At 44.6% G+C, this 15531-nt stretch overlaps 1 protein-coding gene across 1 annotated transcript in view; it reads right to left on the reverse strand.

The window, feature by feature from the left end:
- The window catches only part of rabgap1l (RAB GTPase activating protein 1-like), a 173974-nt gene that overhangs the window by 103214 nt on the left and 55229 nt on the right, over positions 1-15531 (reverse strand). The window contains exon 13 of the mRNA XM_080731086.1: positions 12100-12250. Within this exon, the coding sequence (XP_080587212.1) occupies positions 12100-12250 (151 nt within the window). The remainder of the gene's footprint in view (positions 1-12099; positions 12251-15531) is intronic.

The raw sequence follows: 15531 nt of genomic DNA on the forward strand, positions 1-15531 counted from the left end.
TGTTCGTGTTTGTGTGTGTGTGTGTGTGTGTGTGTGTGTGTGTGTGTGTGTGTGTGTGTGTGTGTGTGTGTGTGTGTGTGTGTGTGTGTGTGTGACCAATCCGCATTCCTCTTGTTTATCCCATAAACTTGTTTTCAGTGGCGTGCCGGCCGTGACATTCTCCAGAGGCGACAGGCCGTAGGGGGAGTGGCAGGAGAGCGGAGGGAGGTGGTGAGGAGGCGAGAGGAGACGCTGGGAGGACAGAGGAGGTTGCTGGGAGGACAGAGGAGGTGCTGAGGAGGACAGAGAAGTGTCCGGTGTCTATTCGACGCGGCAGTCCTCTGCTCTGATGTCTCGACGTCTCTGTGTCGTCCTGCTGTCCATCTGAACCAATAGAATAGCTCCAGGGAGAACGGCAGTCCCAGTGTGTCTGTTCTCAGCTCAGACGTTGAACAAGACTCTCAGTGCTTCGCCTCCGCACGGACGAACCGGCCGGCTGTTCCCAGAGCAGCTGGACGTCAATGAATGAATGAATGAATGACTGAAAGAATGAATGAATGGACGAATAGATGGGTGAATGAATGCGGTCCGATCAACAGAGAGCAGAGAGGTAGCAAAAAAAAAAAACACTTTGGAAAAAACGAGCCCAGGCGGAGTGATGCTGGTGTGCTGGGAAAGGAGGGGATGAGGATGAGGAGAGGAGGAGAGAGGGAGTTGTGTCCCCCTGTGCTGCACACTGCAGTGAGACACAGAGATGCTGTACTTCCCTCTCTCTCTCTCTCTCTCTCTCTCTCTCTCTCTCTCTCTCTCTCTAGCCGGCCACACACACTGGCTCTCTCTCTTGCTCGTTTGCTAGGTCTCTCTCTCCCTCTCTGTATGTCTGTAAGTTTACATTTGGATTGGTTTCCTATGTACTAGGGATGGGACGATATGAAAATGTCAGATCACGATTATTGTGACAAAAGAAATCGCGATTTACGATATAATCACAATAATCAAAATCCATTATCCTGGGGTGGAACATTTGCCAAAAAATAGCAGATCTACAAGCTCACAACGCGTCGCAACACAACACGTTGTGAGCTTGTAAATCGGCTATTTTTTGGCAAAGAGATTTGGTAGAGAGTGAAAAAAAGACAAGAGAGTTTAAATGGTACCGGATATGCACTCGGCAAATAAAAGGTGAATTGATCCCAGTGCATGACGGAGGACGATATCACGATAAATTAAATCTCCACGATACGATTATCCTGAGTGTTTTTTATCACGATAAACGATAATATCCATAATTTCCATCCCTACTATGTACACCTCGCCTTTCGTTCACATTGTTTTCTACTAACCCCCCCTTCCCTCTCTCTCTCTCTCTCTCTCCCCGTCTCTCCCTCTCTCTCTCTCTCATGCTCCAGTGGTCGTGTTGTTGTTGCACTGAACCCATGACTTCCTGTTTCAGCCAGCAGTGTTTTAACACTGTTCATCTGTTGTTACTACAGTACAGTACCACCAACACCATGACTACTAGGACTACTAGAACTACTGCTGCGGGCCACTTCTCCCTCCACATCCACCTTCTTTTAGAATAGATTGACCCGTTCAATAATAAATAACTGTGTTCCCTTTAGTCGTTGTAGAGGGATTTGCTACTGTAGATTTCCTCTGGATTTACCATCCTAATACATTTAGGATAGCAGCGGGTGATAGCAATACATTTACCATCCAAACCATTAGGAGCAGTGGTTGACAGCAATATGATTACCATCCTATCTATCTACAGTATCTGATAGAACTTTATTGATCCTGTAGGCTGTCTTAGCAGCAGCGCAGTAAGGATGAGACAAAGATACATGTAAGGGTAGAGGACAAGTAGAATACGTAGCAGGGTCAAATAAAACCTGGACCCCTGCATCTGGGCTGGTCCTGTGTCTATAATGTGTAATCCATTAACAGAGAGCAGCCTAACACAAGACAAACACTAATGACAGTGTTTGTCAACTACAGTACCTGGCAAACTAAGGACATTCCTAAAGTGAGGACAGCCTGGTCCATGTATGTATTTAAGTTCACACTTTTTTGAATTAATTTCTTCTCAGTACTTGCCAACAACAACTATTTGTTAGTTTGTTGCTGTTATGTGCAGTATATCGTCACTGTCAGGCAAAAACCTTGTAAGTTTCAAATTTGTATTTGTATTTTCAAATGTGTCAAGTACAGCCCCACATCATACACAAGTGTTGCACAAAAGTAGAGAAAATAGCTGATCTATAAGCACACAGCACCTCGAGGCGTTGTGTGCTTGTAGATCGGCTTTTTTCACTATTTTAAATTGTGAAAAAAGAAATACATTTTTGGACATGCAAGGTTTCCACCCGACAACGACGATATATCAACATATTTTTTGGAATAAATATTATAAGGTTTTCAGAGACCTTGGGTCAGGATTTAGAAGGCGTTTTTTAGAATGGGCCTGGGGTCACCGCAGGGAGCAGTTGGGGGTTAAGTGTTTTGCTCAGGGAGGCTGGGGTGGCGCGGGGGCGTGGAACCGGTGACCTTCTGCTCAGCTGCAGGCGCCGCATAGTTTAGTAAAAACTACTATATTGATTTAGACGACATCCAATAAGGCTGATTGTAGCCTGGGTCACGGTAAGGACACTCTCACTGTAAACACACAGAGTGTTTGACCGCAGTCGTTCTGAGGCACTCACACTCAGAAGCGCGCGCGCGCACACACACACACACACACACACACACACACACACACACACACACACACACACACACACACACACACACACACACACACACACACACACACACACACACACACACACACACAACCTTATTAAAAACTCTCTCTAGGCATACAATTATTACTACAATACTGCAACTATACATTATATCTAACTATTAATTTACCAAATGTATATATATGTTACAGGGTAAATGGGTAACTCAGGGAGACCTCGGTAAGAGCGCTCCTTTTGTAGTTCACCACACACTAATCACCACCAGATGGCGACGTCAGCCACTGGATAAGAGAGTTACGTCACGCTTTGAACTCGCCGCAGACCGGAAGTGTTTACTCTTTATTTACTAGCCTAGCCTAGCCTAGCCTAGCCTAGCCTAGCCTAGCCATTAGCTCCATTGTAGTCACTTGGACAGGGCGTTTAACGTGCGCTTGCCCAGGCCTTACGGCCTGGGCATAAATATAACGATTGCATTCACCACGGCTTCGTAACTCGCGCGGCGCTCCGCCGGCCGCGCGGCCCTGGCCCGCTCTTCGCGGCCACTCGCGCCTGCGGCGCTCGGGGGCGAAGAGCAGGACCAAGGTCCGCTGGCCTTCGCGCCGCTTGGGGCTTCGTGGACCCAGGGGGGCCTCGTAACTCGTTTGGGCTTCGTGGATACAGGGGGGCTTCGGTAGCCGCTCGCAGTGTCGTGGACAATAGAGCGGCGCACCGCCTGGAGTACGTTGTATTGGCGACCGCTTGCTCCGCCCCGTGCCGCACCACGAGTGCTCCGCGTCTCGAATGCCCTGGTTCTCTTTAAAACCGTGACATATATATATATATATATATATATCAGCGATCGTTCTAGGATTTCACCATGACCGGCATGATTGAAATTTATCGGACAACTGATAAAAATACCGGACATAATCATTTTAATGCATGGATGACAAGCAGGTGCAAAAACGTTGCCAATAACAACAGTTTACGTCCTGCTGTATAGTTGGGACTGAACGAATTGAATGTAAAGGAGTAGTAGGCTGTAGGCAACAAACATACAGCTTCATCTTGCATCAGGGAATTAATTATATTGGACTATAATCGTGCAGGCTGTCTTTGCACGCATACTGCATGGTTTTACAACAAGGTGTTTCTGTTGCATCATGTTTCAGGCCAACAACACATGTACAGAATAATGAGAAATAGTCTGATAGTCGGGTCTGCGTAAATGTTTCATAAGTTGATAGATTCATTTGGCCAGCAATTAATCAAATATATAGGCTACTCACTGGTATGGTCGAGTGGTCACGATAGTGCGTCCATGCATCTCTGTTATGCAACTTTGGGAAGGTTGTAAAGGCTTTGGTGGTGATCTTGTACAGTTTTCATAACATCTCCTCATAAAGAACTTCAATCAAGTGTATAATGTTTGTTTTATATGGGTTGTTAGTTGTCCTGCGCGCCTTCCATAGCCTAATTCCCATGGGTTAACAGTGCGCATGCATTGGAAGATGACGCTGAAATGGACTGCTGTCTTCTCTCCCCTGGCCCCGTTCGCAAATTAATATACAGTATACTGTATAGGCTAAACAGTTCTGATAATACAACTTGTTTTGACTGTCCATTCATGTACAACTTAAACTGCGTGCTCGTATTCCAAAACAAGCCAGCTGACAGACGACATACAGTAACAAACCGACAACTGCCCAGCAACAACAACTATCTTTTCCTGTCTATACCTTCACAATAAAGTGTCTCCCGAGTCCCGTTTACCTCCCAATGTAGCTTATTTTACACAGGTTATTAGTCTCTCTCTAAGTACGTCTAACTTAACCTGTGTGTATGTGTGCAACTTCGCCAGACGTGCATGTGAGAGAGTGATGGGGGAGAGAGAGAGAGAGAGAGAGAGAGAGAGAGAGAGAGTCCATATGTCCGATGAGGTTTATATTTTCCGTTCTTTGTAAATAAAAATCGGTCAACTCCGGCAGTAGGACGTCAATTTACCAAACAATTAACACCAAAAGTTTGAATATAGAGATAAAGGGGGGGGGGGGATTTGGGGAGGGAGGTTAAGTGGGGTCAGGGACACTTTGACACAGACTGGGAGACGGGAGGCAAACAACTGACCTCCTGATTACCCAGAAGGCCTCACTGCTGACTAGGCTTTGGTAATAATAGCACCATACATTTAACAACATTCATTGTTAACACGAATTGACCATACATGAAGCTAGTTAGCATTTTTTAGGTTTTAGTTATATTGTTGTTGATAACTGACATATTATCTTGCTTATTATAGTGATGTATTAGCTGCTTATTGTAAGTCGCTTTGGATTAAAAGCGTCTGCTAATTGCCTAAACTGTAAACAGTAAACTGTATGAAGTCTGGAATCCCCGTTTTGGTCATGGCATTATAAAAAATAAAGCTTCAAACATTTAAAAAGAACAAAAATCTGTTTTTTTAGACTGTTCTCAAACACAGCCCCCGTAAAAGCACACTGCACATTGTGCGATAAAGCATATGTGGGGCTTTAAGTGATTTGATTAGTTTAATTCACAGTCTGCTAATTAGAGAAGGAGCACTCTGATCAAGCGACACTGAGAGAGAGAGAGAGAGAGAGATCGTCATGGAGACAGATTTTTCAACAAGGACACCTGCGTCGGTTTGTTTCATCGTTCAGAGTGAAAGAAAGAGCGAGGGAGGGAGGGAGAGAGAGAGAGTTGAAGGAGACGAGTGGGCAGCAGAGAAAGAGACGATTATCTCAGAAATATGAAGGACAAACATTATTTATTAGACTCACTCAGACAAGACACACCAAACAAGACAGAAAAAAGAGACAAAGAATGTCTGTCTGTCTGTCTGTCTGTCTGTCTGTCTGTCTGTCTGTCTGTCTGTCTGTCTGTCTGTCTGTCTGTCTGTCTGTCTGTCTGTCTGTCTGTCTGTCTGTCTGTCTGTCTGTAAGTTCATAAAGTTAACATACCATAAGAACATATAAATGCATTTGATTCCAATTGAAAAATATCTAAAAATAGCAGATCTACAAGCTCAAAACGCACCACACTGCGACTCATTTTGAGCTTGTAGATCGGCTATTTTTGCTATTTTTGACTGTACTAGCCCTTACCCGTTCAAAGATATGAGCTCCGAAATGATGTGCAGTGTGTGGGTTATGGGATGTGCACTGTGCACACAGTATATGAGGGAAGGGATACCGATCTGCATGATTTTTGGACAACATCTGTAACAGGGCCAGAACCCCCCCCCCCCCGTGTGTGTGTGTGTGTGTGTGTGTGTGTGTGTGTGTGTGTGTGTGTGTGTGTGTGTGTGTGTGTGTGTGGGTTTGTGTGTGATTGTGCATGGCCTGAACAACAGCGCCCCTCCCTTAACATGTGTGGTCACAAAAGGTACTGTAGGCTAAATAGATATAGATACACCATAAAAATGCTAATATACAGCATACGATTTGTGAAAGTGACAAACGGGCTTCACAGTTATGTCAGGTGTGTTCATATGCTGATGGTGATGCGATTTCAGATCAATTGCTCCAGCCACCGAGGAGAAACGCTGTGACAGACAGACAGACACTCACTCACTCACTCACTCACTCAGACATTCGCAAAATTATAGTATAGATATGCATTGTGAGCCCTCTGGGGCGAGTGTGAACATCTAGTGGCCTTCTCCATCATCAAAGTTGCCCACCCTGCTGTTAACTTTAGCTATGTTCTGATTGGAAAAAAAAGGGAAAAACACACTGGCATGGAAACAACCTGCAAATAGATGAAGCACGTTGCTATGGCAGCGTGTCTAATCTATAGGTGTGTGTGTGTGTGTGTGTGTGTGTGTGCGTGTGCGTGTGCGTGTGTGTGTGTGTGTGTGTGTGTGTGTGTATGAGAGAAAGAGAGAGAGATAGCTAGATAGATCACAGCTGGGTGTATGTTATTAATTCCATTTCCTGTAACAACATTCAAGCTCCTCCTGGTTATAGAATTACATTAGTATAATGTCCCCAGATAATATCACCACTCACACACTATGATATTCACATATACAACACAGAGACCGTAAACTACAACATCCATCCTAAAAACTACAACACAGAGACAAAAAAATACAACAAAGACCAAAAACTACAATATCCAGCCTAAAAACTACAACACAGATCAAAACCTACAATATCCAGCCTAAAAACTACGTACAACACAGAGACCAAAAACTACAACATCCAGCCTAAAAACTACAATGCAGACCAAAAAGTATACAATCAATTAGGCTGTCTTAGCAACAAAAAAAAGATGGATGCGAGAATTAGAAGAGCAATTTAAGGACAAATGTCAGGAGCATGTGTGTGCAGAATTTCAGTCAGTAGCTTGTTTGATTTGCGTGTATCTATTCTGCATCTAGCTTAAGGCAAGACCCAAATTTAGAGTGAACATTTTGAACTCAAACATTTGCTTCTGGGAGTCCCTGGAACAAAATATGTTGAGATGGGGGTCAGCGGTTGCCTGGCTGCAGCCCCTGAATCACTAGCCACTCCCATTAAAACATCCGTTTAGGCATTCAGGGGTCTGGTGACTCTCTCAATGGAGAGGCTTGCTGGGTTGAAAATATGTACGGCAAATCAGTGTCGTTTCGACTCGATGACGTCGGGGCTTCTGAGCAGCGTGGGAGGGGTTTTCCAAGAACTGTGTACCGCTTAGGGCATACATGGACAACTGACGGCCCGGGGAGCCACATGCGGCCCCCACCTTCACTTAATGCGGCCCTCAGGTTAATATCAGAATACTGATATATTATTGATTTCAGCTGTTACAATTCCAAACATGCAAACATGACCCGCTTTAATTCCTTCAGTCTATATTAGTAGCTTAATGACTAGTATAGTAGTACTAAAATGTTAGTCTTTTTCCATATCCAACATATTTGCATTTAGGTTCATAAAGCTAACGTGAGTATAACTAAATGCATTTGAAATGAAATACAATTGTACATTTCAGGATTCCAATTAAAAAATAACAAAAATTATTCATGTTTCCAATTCAAAAGAAGCAAAAATAGCAGATCTACAAGCTCAAAACGCATCGCAGCGCCATGCGTTTTGAGCTTGTAGATCGGCTATTTTTGCTTCTATTGAATGAGATACTAGAATGACAAATAGGACGTAGCAATATGCAATGTGGCCCTCTGGAGTGAAGGCGGAAATATAGTGGCCCTCACCATCATCAAAGTTGCCCACCCCTGACTTAGGGTTTCCCAAACATAAACAAACAAGGCGCCGCCTGCCGCGGTAACATGCGATCGTATCGATCTCGCTATGAAACATCAGTAGCAGACATGTTTTACTGTGTTTGATTACTAGTTAGTAGGGCTCCTATTCTGCCAGTTTCTTTGATTAGCAAGTAGCAACAGGTTAGCCAGCCACATAACAACACCAATATGGGTCGCTTAACAACGACGTCATATGCTTTGCTACTGTTGTGATTGATCAGGCGGTGAACCAATCGCAGAAGACTTTGGCAACGCCCAGGAGTGAAACTAAATGAAAATTCAGGCTGAGTGTCAGGCTAGGTCCGCAGCCAAATACATGTAATTTTGGGGGTCCTTGAAATGACAAAACACTGATATAATAGCCCGGTTTCTACAAATGCTTTCCAAATCCTAACAGTTTTCTGAAAAAAATAAAAATAAAGATATGTTGCTATCAGTGTTTCTCAAACTTTGTCATGTCAAGGACCCCCAAAATGATATGTATTTGGCCTCGGACTCCCATCTCAAGTTATTTTGTTACAGGGACCCCCAGAAGTAAAGATTTGAGTTCTAAATTTGGGTCTTGGCTTAAGCTAGATGCAGAATAGATACACGTGTTTGATTTGAGAGTCCTAAATGCAAACTTCTAAAGCTCTACAAAACCTAGCGTGATGGAATCTTGCGGTCTGACAGATGTCTTGACAAACGGTCTTATAAATTGACACGTTAAGATTAATTTTCTCCTGCAGTCCAGGAATGCAGTCTAACTACACCGGCTGCGTCTACTGCCAGTAATTACACCAATTAAGTCAATCGGATCAAGGTTATGAAGTTATTCTTCAAATGTGTGGAATGTAGAGCCATCTACAGGGATAGTGAATGTGAAAGCTCGAGTTGCATCCTGAGTCTTCATCCATCTTCAACCGCTTATCCAAAACCGGGTAGCAGAGGCAACAGTTCCAGCAGAGTGCTCCAGACGTTATACTAAGGGTCCTATACTAGGGGCTCCTCAGAGTTACTACCTTCCTCCAAATCTTTGTGCGATAGAAGCATTTTTTCAGATTTTATATATTAACTGTTCTGCTGCCCTTGACGATCCTCACCGTCATTAAAACCGGTTACTACACGACGCCATTGACAGCGCTCACCGTCAATCTTACTGTATTTACAGTAAATGTATTAATACTTACAGTATGTAGCTCCGGTCGCGGCCGCATCGGTAATGTCCGCGATTTGTTTAAAACGCACGTTGGGCGTGCACGCGAAGTGAAGCTCCTCCATGTTAAGTCAATGGAGAGGCCCATAAAGAGACTTCATTTACTCCAAATAAGACTTTATATCCCATAGCACAGCTCCAAACAACAACAACAAGACAAGCCTTGCGGCCGCCATGACACACTGTCACATGACACATGTCATGTGACTAGATGACGTAATCGTTGATGTCATTCAGCAGTCCGTGTGTGTACACACATTCCAGGCATGCCTGCTTACACAATAACAGCGTGTGCTAATGGGCGGATCTGCGTGGCGTCAACGAAAAGTTAACCCTTCATACCCTGCAGCACTAATTGTGTTAACCACTTGAACTCTAGCATCCATATTCTGAGAACTTTAGCCAAAAATAGCAGATCTACAAGCTCACAACGCCTCGCAGCGGCTATTTTTGGCAAAGAGGTTTGGTGTAGAGGAGAAAAAGAGCAGACTAAGTACAGAGTGAAAGGTCAAGTGTTTTAGGTGTGACGGTTCAAGTGGTTAAATATCTGAAAACACAAGTTGACATGAATCCAAAATACACTGATGATTGTGCTGTCAAACGATGAAACTATATGGTATCTCAACTAAGGGGTCTTGGCCTGAAAACGTTGAAGACCCATGCTTTATACGTTCTCTCCGAGTCTCTCGCGGATGACTGAATTTCTCACGCTATCTCTGAATCCTCTGGATTATAAACCTTCCACTGTGGTCCAGGGAGAATCATAACAGCACGCGTGTGCACAACGTCCACACATGGATTAATTGTTATGCAAATCATTTTTTACGTTCTTGTCTTTAACTCATTCGTAGTTTACGGCCGAGGAGCCCGAAGATTTTTCTATGTCTTTCACTGCTGGCTTCTCCTACCTGTTAACGCGGGCGCTCATCCAGTTCCCATCGTGCGTGATCGGACACTGCTATGCATCGTGTGTTCGCGTATTCCATCAGCTTCTCAAATCCTTTTAAATTTTTCCAATTGATCAATAAGTTCTCCGTCTGTAAGCCGCGGAGTTTACACAGAAAGCTAACGGGCCAAAATAGACGACGGACCATCCGCTTCCGGTTCACGGCCTCAATGTTAACTGGTCCGCTCAATAATGTGTCCGTGTAGAAACCGATCACGGAGCATTAGTTCCGGCCTATTTTGGTTCCGCTTCGATAAATTATTTCTTTTTAATTAAAGCTTATTAAATCTTCAGGTTTCTCGGGCATGGCAGGGAAGGGGTACAAAGGGGTATTTTTTTGGCAGAGGTTGAGTTAATGTGCACAAGAGTAAAACATATTTGGTTTCGATTTCTCAACATTATAACAGCAATAAGAACAATGACAGAGAAATAGCAAAGACTAGCAACTAGGGATGGCCAACGGTTAACCGTTAACGCTTAACCGATAAGAAATTGGTTACCGGTAAGCACTAACGGTTAATTGTGACCGATAAAAAAAGAAGAAAAAAAAAGCTACCCATGTGTCACACCAAAAGTCCCGTACGGCAATATCTATGCAACACCAAGTCATCAACCATGCAACTATACGTGCTGCGGACACACATTTCTGGACACCAATTTCTGTGTAACATCCATGCATGCGATGATTTGGAACAAGGCACGCTGACTTGTTCATCAGGAAACAAATGCTCCGAATCCGATTGGATTTTCCAAAACAGACCGTCACATTGAAGAAAAAAAAGCACGACGGCAGCCACTCGTCGCACGGCGGCAGCCACTCGTCGCACGGCGGCAGCCACTCGTCGCACGACGGCAGCCACTCGTCGCACGACGGCAGCCACTCGTCGCACGGCGGCAGCCACTCGTCGCACGGCGGCAGCCACTCGTCGCACGACGGCAGCCACTCGTCGCACGGCGGCAGCCACTCGTCGCACGGCTAATTCGGAGCCGGTGTGCATGAGGTCATAGAGAATCATTGTTTTCTTTTAAAAAAAAGAAATTGTCCGTTTTATCCGTGCGGTTAAACGCGCCTGTGTGCAAAGGGCTTAAGTCCGAGCGTCTCGCTGCTGCTGTTGTCAGGCGACAGCCAGGGACGTGCAGAGAATTTTAGAGAGGCAGGGGATGACATTTCTAAAGGGGCCTTTTGGTGGACAATTCTCTTGAATGCAGCCTTCAGTTATGATATGGAAAGGGGAAATAAAAGATGCATTCATTCATGATCTGAAGAGGGCACTTTTTTGCCAGAAGGTTCCTGGTACGATTCCCCGGACCCAGCAAATCCTGAATCCTCACCGAACACTGCTGAAGTGTGAAAACCGAGCAAGGCACTGAACACCTAAACTGCTCCATTGGAGCTGCTCAGTGTCCAATCAGGACTGTGGTTGTACTGGTCAGCTGGCAGGTTTGAATGTGCGTGTCTGTCTGTGTGTCTTGTCCGTGTGTGTGCGTCTATTTGCAGGGCATTGCTAAAAATGAGCTACTGCCCCCTGGGCAAATACAAATGAAACAAACAAACAAAAAACACACGCACACCAGTGCCACACACAGTACTACTGACCCATTGTGCTGGTTTCCCTAACCCTGTGTGTGTGTGTGCTTGTGCGTGCGTGCGTGCGTGAGTGTGTCTGTGAACTGATCCGGAGTCGGGGTGTGCAGGCTGACGCCTCATCCAAATATTTACACATCACAGTGCGCTATAACTAATGCACATACCTTGCTGTTTTACTTACAGTGTACAAATGGAACCAAATGGACCCGTTAAGTTACAGACTTGCAAGGGTCAATATAGACCCCCATAAAGGAACCCACAGAGCCCCTGATATCCACTTTGAAAACCACAGCTTTAGACCACCACTGCCCTGTGTGTGTGTGTGTGTGTGTGTGTGTGTGTGTGTGTGTGTGTGTGTGTGTGTGTGTGTGTGTGTGTGTGTGAGTGTGAGAGTGTTACCTTGGTAATGAGTATGCGGTAGCGTTCTAGCAGGGTGTGATCGCTATGGCAACCAGAGAGGAGGGTCCACACCTCGGCTCGCAGGGCCTCTGGGACCCCAGGCTTCACCAGAGCAGACAGGCCCTTAGGACGCATGGACAGGTTCCCATGCCTCCATACACACACACACACACACACACAGGTTTGAATTACAATGCTTGCGAGGACATCAACATTTTCAAGACCGTGATTTTACGTCTTACTTTTTTTCATTTTTAACCAAAAGCCTAAAGCCAAAAAATCGCAGATCGCCAGAACAACCAGTGGTGTAATGGTCGTTGAACGCGGTACCACAGAGGGCGCTTTTCCACCGGCAAAGAACCGGTTCTGGTTCTTTCTCCTGCCTATGGGATGAACCAGAGGTGAGCTTTTCCACCGAGAACCGGAGTTGGTTCCGAACCGTAAAAGTTGGTTCCGAACGGGAACCACAAAATCCTTGGTTCCTCTGGTTCAATCATGGTTCAATCTCGTGGAAAAGCAAGCCGGTTCACGGCCGGTTCGCAAGAACAAACCAATGTTCCAAGAAAGTTGAACGGCACTGGTTCTTGAACCAAGGTTCTTTAGGTGGAAAAGGCCCCAGAGTGTGGCCAGATTCTTTTTTCACGTGCACGTGCAGGAATGGCACGGAACGGTGCATGAGTGTCAACGAGCGGTCACACTCGCATGCTAGAACGCGCCCCCCTAGATTAGATTCACGACCCATCGTGTTGCGATAAATTGTGAGCTTGTAGATCTGCTATTTTCAAAGGATCTTTATAAATTTTATTCTTTGGAAAACTTGTGCAACTTGTGCAATGGGATATTCTGCATAATGAGTACTTTCTACTTTTGGTTCTAAAGTACATTTTGATACAAATACTTTTGTACTTTTCCTCAAGTAAATGTTGAATTCCGAACTTCTACTTGTAACTGAGTATTTGTACATTGCAGTATTGATATTGATTTCCACCATTGATTTCAGGACAGCAATTGTACTAATTCCATTTGCACCTTTTCTTTTGCCATTTTAAACCCCTAATCCTAAAGACTGAGTTATAATGTGTTATGTGCACGTGTCACATAACACATTCATGGCTCAGGAGGGACACATGGAGCACAGCTGGAAACTCTCAGGTGATTACTTTAACATTTAGAAGCTTTCATTGATTTAGAGCTTACAGGTAGTTTGCAATTGTATTGAGTTAGCTAGTTCTGTATAACTCTCAGGTGATTAAGGTAGTTTGCAATTGTACTGAGTTAGCTAGTTTGGTATCTATGGGAGCTTTTTAGCTGTAAACCCCATTGTTTCTGATCTGACTCTGTGAGTGGCTGGCCTGTTCCCACTTCCTCCCCCCAATGAGCATGTCACACTGCTTATAAAGGGAGGCATTGGAGTGGCCTGTACAGTCATGGCTCAGGAGGGACACATGGAGCACAGCTGGAAACTCTCAGGTGATTACTTTAACATTTAGAAGCTTTCATCGATTTAGAGCTTACAGGTAGTTTGCAATTGTATTGAGTTAGCTAGTTCTGTATAACTCTCAGGTGATTAAGGTAGTTTGCAATTGTACTGAGTTAGCTAGTTTGGTATCTATGGGAGCTTTTTAGCTGTAAACCCCATTGTTTCTGATCTGACTCTGTGAGTGGCTGGCCTGTTCCCACTTCCTCCCCCCAATGAGCATGTCACACTGCTTATAAAGGGAGGCATTGGAGTGGCCTGTACAGTCATGGCTCAGGAGGGACACATGGAGCACAGCTGGAAACTCTCAGGTGATTACTTTAACATTTAGAAGCTTTCATTGATTTAGAGCTTACAGGTAGTTTGCAATTGTATTGAGTTAGCTAGTTCTGTATAACTCTCAGGTGATTAAGGTAGTTTGCAATTGTACTGAGTTAGCTAGTTTGGTATCTATGGGAGCTTTTTAGCTGTAAACCCCATTGTTTCTGATCTGACTCTGTGAGTGGCTGGCCTGTTCCCACTTCCTCCCCCCAATGAGCATGTCACACTGCTTATAAAGGGAGGCATTGGAGTGGCCTGTACAGTCATGGCTCAGGAGGGACACATGGAGCACAGCTGGAAACTCTCAGGTGATTACTTTAACTTTTTCGCCGCCGTTGACAGTGCTCACCGTCATTGAAAGGGTTAATACCATGGCGCCGTTGACGGTGAGGACTGTGAATCTTACTGTATATACAGTAAAGATATTATTACTTACTTAATGTCGCTCCGGTCCCGCTCGCATCGGTAATGTCGGCGATTTGTTTACAACGCACGTTGGGCGTGCACGCGAAGTGAAGCTCCTCAATGTTAAGTCAATGGAGAGGCCCATAAAGAAACTTCATTTAAACAAAATAGCCATTTTGAGACATTTTGCAGCAGATCTAAATGTAAACAAGGGCCAAGGCAGGGCGCAGCCATCTTCCCTCTTCTTGTCCCACACTGTCATGTGACTAGATGACGTAATCGTTGCCGTCAAGTGATAATCCAAAAAAACAAAAACAACCCCCTTCCAGCCCTTCAAAATAATAGCGGCGGCCTATGGAGGAAACCACGTGGCACCGAGGCACCAAGCAACCTTCAGATTAAGAGGCAGCAGATGTGTTAACATTTAGAAGCTTTCATTGATTTAGAGCTTACAGGTAGTTTGCAATTGTATTGAGTTAGCTAGTTCTGTATAACTCTCAGGTGATTAAGGTAGTTTGCAATTGTACTGAGTTAGCTAGTTTGGTATCTATGGGAGCTTTTTAGCTGTAAACCCCATTGTTTCTGATCTGACTCTGTGAGTGGCTGGCCTGTTCCCACTTCCTCCCCCCAATGAGCATGTCACACTGCTTATAAAGGGAGGCATTGGAGTGGCCTGTACAGTCATGGCTCAGGAGGGACACATGGAGCACAGCTGGAAACTCTCAGGTGATTACTTTAACATTTAGAAGCTTTCATTGATTTAGAGCTTACAGGTAGTTTGCAATTGTATTGAGTTAGCTAGTTCTGTATAACTCTCAGGTGATTAAGGTAGTTTGCAATTGTACTGAGTTAGCTAGTTTGGTATCTATGGGAGCTTTTTAGCTGTAAACCCCATTGTTTCTGATCTGACTCTGTGAGTGGCTGGCCTGTTCCCACTTCCTCCCCCCAATGAGCATGTCACACTGCTTATAAAGGGAGGCATTGGAGTGGCCTGTACAGTCATGGCTCAGGAGGGACACATGGAGCACAGCTGGAAACTCTCAGGTGATTACTTTAACATTTAGAAGCTTTCATTGATTTAGAGCTTACAGGTAGTTTGCAATTGTATTGAGTTAGCTAGTTCTGTATAACTCTCAGGTGATTAAGGTAGTTTGCAATTGTACTGAGTTAGCTAGTTTGGTATCTATGGGAGCTTTTTAGCTGTAAACCCCATTGTTTCTGATCTGACT

The sequence above is a fragment of the Nannobrachium achirus genome (assembly GCF_963921795.1).
Source record: "Nannobrachium achirus genome assembly, chromosome: 1".
Taxonomy (NCBI): Eukaryota; Metazoa; Chordata; class Actinopteri; order Myctophiformes; family Myctophidae; genus Nannobrachium; species Nannobrachium achirus.